Genomic DNA, 5,540 nt, shown 5'->3' with positions numbered 1-5,540 from the left:
GAAGGTTTTTGGTCTTACTGCAACAATGTTTATCATTTCAATAACATGCTCATGCATCTCATTAAACTTCATGGTAGTCAATGTACTCATTAATGTCCTAACAAGACATTTATCAGTAGTTTGGGAGCGTTCTCCCATAAACCTCAAACTCTTTAGCACTTCCATTTTTGCGAAATATTGTTTAAGACAATCATTCTCATAAAGTGAATATGTTTGATTTTTTTTCAAGCTTTATAATGATTTTTATGTTCATTGTTGCTACAACCAATAATATTGACCAAGATTCATAACACTGAGGCAAAATAAGACTTGCTCAATCTAATTAGAGAAATTAAATTCATCACCCACTCACCCATCTCTCCTCATTGCATATACACAGGGTAAAGGTTGACACAAACAAAACTCACCCATCTCTCCTCATTGCATATACACAGGGTAAAGGTTGACACAAACAAAAGTGAATTCATCAAATTGGGGAACCAAGCTATACAATGAAATTTTACGTGTTAGAATCATAAAACACATGTCATACACATGGTTCTCACATAATGCAAGTGTCGAAAGTATTGGAAGGAGGCGGAAAGATAAACTTTCTCATCCTCTCAAATATGGACAAGATGATAACTTTTGGGATGTATTTATTACCTATAAGCTATCACTTCATGTAATGAACTATGGTTTAAGTTTAAAGTATATAATTTTATGATATAAATATAATATTATATATAATTGTAAGTAGGTTCTTATTGTAATAAAAATTAAATGAGAACACGAACAAGATTATCTTTAAAGACTTGGACGAACACTACTATTAAGGACTTTTTTGCGGTATGTTATCCAAACCCCCACAGTACAACAAGAATTTATCGAGTAGTATGCCGAGGATCACATTACTAGCAAGCTCTTAAGAGCAAAGAACCCAATATAAGAAAAAAGAAAAGAATGAGTAAAAGTGTGATTTCTGGAAAGGAGTGTAGACATCTACTTATAGGGAGCGGAAACTTGAGTTACACAGTTACATGCTTCCATGATCTTGGTAAGTTACTAAAGAGAAAGATGAACGTTTTGAAAAAGGGAAGACAATAAGAATGAACTTTGTGAAAAAGGGAGACAATGTTCATGTAACGTGAAAGACAAAGATATTGTAAATCAAGGTTCCAACGTTTACAAGATAAAAAAAATTAAGTAAAATCTAGATAAAGTTTCAAGCAATTAAACCAAGTGGTATGAAACAACTTAGACTTCCCTATCACACAAAATGGTATGAAACAACTTAGACACATGCAAGAGAGGAATGGTGCACAAAAAATACAAATTAGATCTACAATTTCATGCATGTAAAATTTAGCTTCTTTATTGTCCACGTTAAAGAAATAAGGAGAGTTGCTGATAAAAAAAAAAAAAAAAGATATAAGGAGAGTTATTGTATATAAACATTTTGAAAGTGTAAAAAGTAAGTAATGTGACCCTTTTATAATACTAATAATGTATAACACTTCTTTATAGTAATTAACAATAAAAAAATTAAAATTATTAGAATAACATGGTAAGTAAAAGTGATGTTTATTGAAGAATGACCGTAAGAGAGACACCAAAATATGTGTGATCAACTCGTATATAAGTCACATAAGTAACTTGTTATTATTTTATAAAGGGAGTACACATTTAAATTTATTCATTATTATTTTCCTAATGTATGAAGAGAAATTTACATTTTTCCGTGAAAGCTTCGTAAGTAACACCACAAGCATATCCTCAGTCAAAATCCAAATCCAAGTCGATCTGAATACACGCCAAATAACTTAAACCTTCTTGAGAAACTCCATGATGTAGGAATTGAAAGCAGAGCACAAGACTCGGAAACCTTGGAATCCAGATCCTTTGGCCAGAGCCTCAAACTCTTTCTCTGTTCTCTCTTTCCCACCTGGATTATGAGCCAACATTATCACATCGATGTGAACCACACCCTTTGTGGCCAAGCTAGAATCTGGAGCCACTGGAAGAATGCATTCTGCCACAATCACCTTCCCGTTTTCTGGTAATGCATCGTAGCAGTTCTTCAGAAACTTCAAACAGTGTTCATCACTCCAATCGTGGCAAATCCACTGGAGGTATAAATGAAATTAAAATCATTAGCATAAACAAGTAAGAAGAAATCCTTTAAACTAGGTAAGAAAAAGGGATTCAAGTTTTAACATTCACCTTCATAAAAACAGCGTCAGCTTTTGGAACACTCACAAACATGTCTCCACCTACATGCTCCACTCCTGCACCAAAACAGCAATGTCAAAATTTTCCATGAACGGGTGACAATGCTTGGAAAAAAATAATATAAGCAACAGCTCTAATATGATCGCAACCTCCTGAACTTAAAAACACCTACCTGGATAAGATGGGGCGTCTTCGATGACATGGGGTAAATCAAAATTAATACCCTTAATATTTGGATACTTTGAGACTATCATGTTTATTATAGCTCCAGTTCCACCACCAACATCTACCAGAGATTTAAGACCCTCAAAGCCTGTGTAGGTCTCAAGAATTTTCTTCATTGTGATGGTAGAGTGATCAGCCATACCCTTGTTGAAAACCTTGTTAAACCTTGGATCTGTTCCATGGTACTCAAAGGCTGTCATTCCATATGCCTTGTTAAATGGAATGCCCCCATCAAGAACTGCATCTTTCAAGTAGTACCTACAATAACACAGTCATGTCAACTTTAATTTAACTGCTAAAGGGAAATAGTTTTAATTCAATTATATCCTACTACGGATACCAGCTTTCCATGAGGACTTTGTCCTGGTTCATGAGGTTGAGAGCAGCAATGGAGACGCCATCCTCGTTCTTGACCAAGTACTTGGCAACAGGAGCAAGACCATAGAGCCTCTCAACCTTGCCATCAGGGAGAGTGCGGAGAGTGAAAGAGAGGATATTGTAGGAAGCCAGTAGGCGCAAGATGCGGTCCAACATGACGGGTGCCTCAGGGTTGCGTGTTGGGAGCTGAGAAGCAATCTGGGAGGGAGAAAGATGAACTCCAGGGCCACCCTTGGCTATGATTTCCAACAGATCAAGCTCAATCGCTGATTTCAGAACCATTGGGAGGACAGAGGCACTCGCCAGTTGCATGGCAAACAGGTTTGCCTCTTCATCAGACACATGGCTTGGAGTGATCTGAGTCTCACCTGTTGAACCCATTCTTGATACTTTCAATTTACCTCAGATTCTTTATTCGAGATTGGAGCAAGTGCTTTTGCTATGAGCCTGTGACCTCAATGCTTCCATCTGAAGTGCTTTTATATTCATAAAGATATAAAGATATTTAGAAATGATGTTAATGGCTCCCCTACTTGCACCTGTCACCGTCCCAACAACCACACCCAGGTCCCACAAAGACCATGTGTGAATACGCAAACCAAAATTATATTCATGCTCCTCTTTTACAAAATTTTGTACAGTAAAGTGGCAAAAAGTAGTCTGGTATGGTATGAATATGATCCATGTGGAATGTGGTGGCGAGTGAAATTAAAAAAGAATAATGTAATAAATAAGTTCACAAAGAAATGGACTAAACAAAGATGTGATGTAAAAACCAGTGAATAAGTGCTCATTAATTGAAGCAGAGTGTTCTCTGTTTGAAAAATGAAAAGCGAAAAAATCAGTTCGTAAATTAGTAAATTTATAAAAGTTGGTGAAATTGTAGAGCAAATGCAAGAAGGAAAAGAAGCCTCTGACCAGAAGTGCACTTGTACAAGTTTGTCAATATATATAACGACAGAGAAATAAAATTTCAATGAGAGGACTTTTTGATAGAGGGTTACCTAATACGTCACTATTAGAAGGAACTTTGAACTAATTTACGTAAGAGTCAGCATTTGTAGCTGCTCCAAAGTCTAAGCTGTTACACATACGTACCCAACTGGTACGCAAATTCAAATACCCATAAAATGTATTCATATTTTATTAATATTCAAGACCACCGAAAGAGAGAGTGGAGTAAGTATGGTTCAATTTTCTTTGTCAAATAGAGACAATATGGCTCATTTCTATATTTCTTCTTCCCCTTCCCAAGAAGTTCTTGATTCAGACTCATTTCCAACTCCACTGTTTTAGAATTTTCACATCAAATGACAAAAATAGATAGAGAAGTCACTTAACTTCTAGATAGATATGCAAATCCATTATTCAAAAACAGTGTGAATGTATATACTATAACTTGCATTACTTTAATTTTGAATAACAATTATAGTTGTAACTTTTGTACTGTTTTCTTGTGATTCAATTAACTTACCTTGTATGGTGAGTGAGCTAATTGATTGCTTGCAAGTTTGGGCCATGCCATGGTTTCTTAAGGACGAGAAAAGGATTGATAAAGACTTCACCGTCTCATAAGCAAGAAAAACTATTACCACATGGCTACCAAAAAGGGTTATTTCCTCAACTACAAATTATTCCCAATTCTGTTTAAAAATTTGTTCGTCAATTAAAAGAGAGACAGTGACAGTTGGAACAAATTTGAGGTATTAAATATTTACTCCATTTTCCCTTTTCAACAAAAATACCATTACATCTTAAATTAGCACTAATGTATTACAAAGTTAATATTATGGTCGAAATTTTGTAGCGGTTGAAATCGTTTTGTAAAACTTTGACCATATTTTTTGGTAATTCATTTTTTATATAGATATCTTAATATCGAAGTTATATTTATATAAACCAGTTAATATATTACTATTATCATGATTGTATGGTGTTACATTATTTTTATCTTGACGTGATGTTTAATTTTTTCTATTCTAACTTTGGAATAAAGAGGTATTTTTATTTAAGGTGAAAATATATACGAATTAGATGGGATATAAGATTATTTTATTTTAATAATAATTTTAAATTAAATTTCAAAATATATAGTTATTTTAAATACTAAAAGAATCAATATTCTTGTTGGAAATCACACATCGACTAGAGATTAGAGTCTTTCATAATATATAAGTGGGGGTGCAAATCTCACATCATTGAGCCGGTTTTATGAGGTTGAGTTAGGCTTAAAGTTCACTTCTTAACATGGTATCAGCGTCTATCCTAACGAGTATTTGTTGGGTTTATCAGGTCACCCGCCATCGGGCCGTTATCGGACCACCCATAACATATAACTTCACGCACGAGTTGGTAGTATTTAGTATGAACGACATTAAATTAAATTTACCTCGGATTAAATAAAATCCTAAATTCTAGCATATCCACACGCAACATCCGATGACATAACTAAAATGTGATGGTAGTTTTTTTAAAAATGGCACTTGGGGTTTAATACGGAATACGACATCCTAATAGTTCGTGGTAGCATTTCCACGTCTCTTACCCAAATTTTAAAATAAATTATGGTGTGAAGAAAATGATTATGTGAAGTATAAATAAAGGAAATAACAGAATGTGGAAGCCGCTAATGTTTCTTTTTTTCCCCTTTGTTTTGGTGCTTGAAATTCTTTAGTTCTTTTGACAACCAAAAGAAATTCCACAAACATATTTAACTTAATGCCAAC

At 34.4% G+C, this 5,540-nt stretch overlaps 1 protein-coding gene across 1 annotated transcript; it reads right to left on the bottom strand.

Annotated features, from left to right (window-relative positions):
* Positions 1-1,599: 1,599 nt before the first annotated feature.
* On the bottom strand, positions 1,600-3,648 carry OMT1 (O-methyltransferase 1). Its single transcript, XM_068624442.2, has 4 exons — positions 2,777-3,648; positions 2,384-2,694; positions 2,203-2,267; positions 1,600-2,105 (listed from the first exon to the last, which is right to left on the bottom strand). Exons 1-4 carry the CDS (start codon positions 3,193-3,195, stop codon positions 1,803-1,805), a joined length of 1,098 nt encoding a protein of 365 aa, XP_068480543.1. The 5' UTR covers positions 3,196-3,648; the 3' UTR covers positions 1,600-1,802.
* Between the last annotated feature and the right edge of the window lie 1,892 nt (positions 3,649-5,540).

The sequence above is a fragment of the Phaseolus vulgaris genome, chromosome 9, assembly GCF_051622355.1.
Source record: "Phaseolus vulgaris cultivar YP4 chromosome 9, ASM5162235v1, whole genome shotgun sequence".
Taxonomy (NCBI): domain Eukaryota; kingdom Viridiplantae; phylum Streptophyta; class Magnoliopsida; order Fabales; family Fabaceae; genus Phaseolus; species Phaseolus vulgaris.
This window is presented reverse-complemented; position numbering and strand designations above follow the sequence as displayed.

Excerpts from the sequence above, each read along its gene's own strand:
- OMT1 (XM_068624442.2), bottom strand. The coding sequence starts at position 3,195 with ATGGGTTCAACAGGTGAGACTCAGATCACTCCAAGCCATGTGTCTGAT. Across the intron at positions 2,268-2,383 it reads AGACGCCCCATCTTATCCAG|GAGTGGAGCATGTAGGTGGA; the intron begins GTAGGTGTTTTT and ends GTTTTGGTGCAG. Across the intron at positions 2,106-2,202 it reads CTGACGCTGTTTTTATGAAG|TGGATTTGCCACGATTGGAG; the intron begins GTGAATGTTAAA and ends TTATACCTCCAG.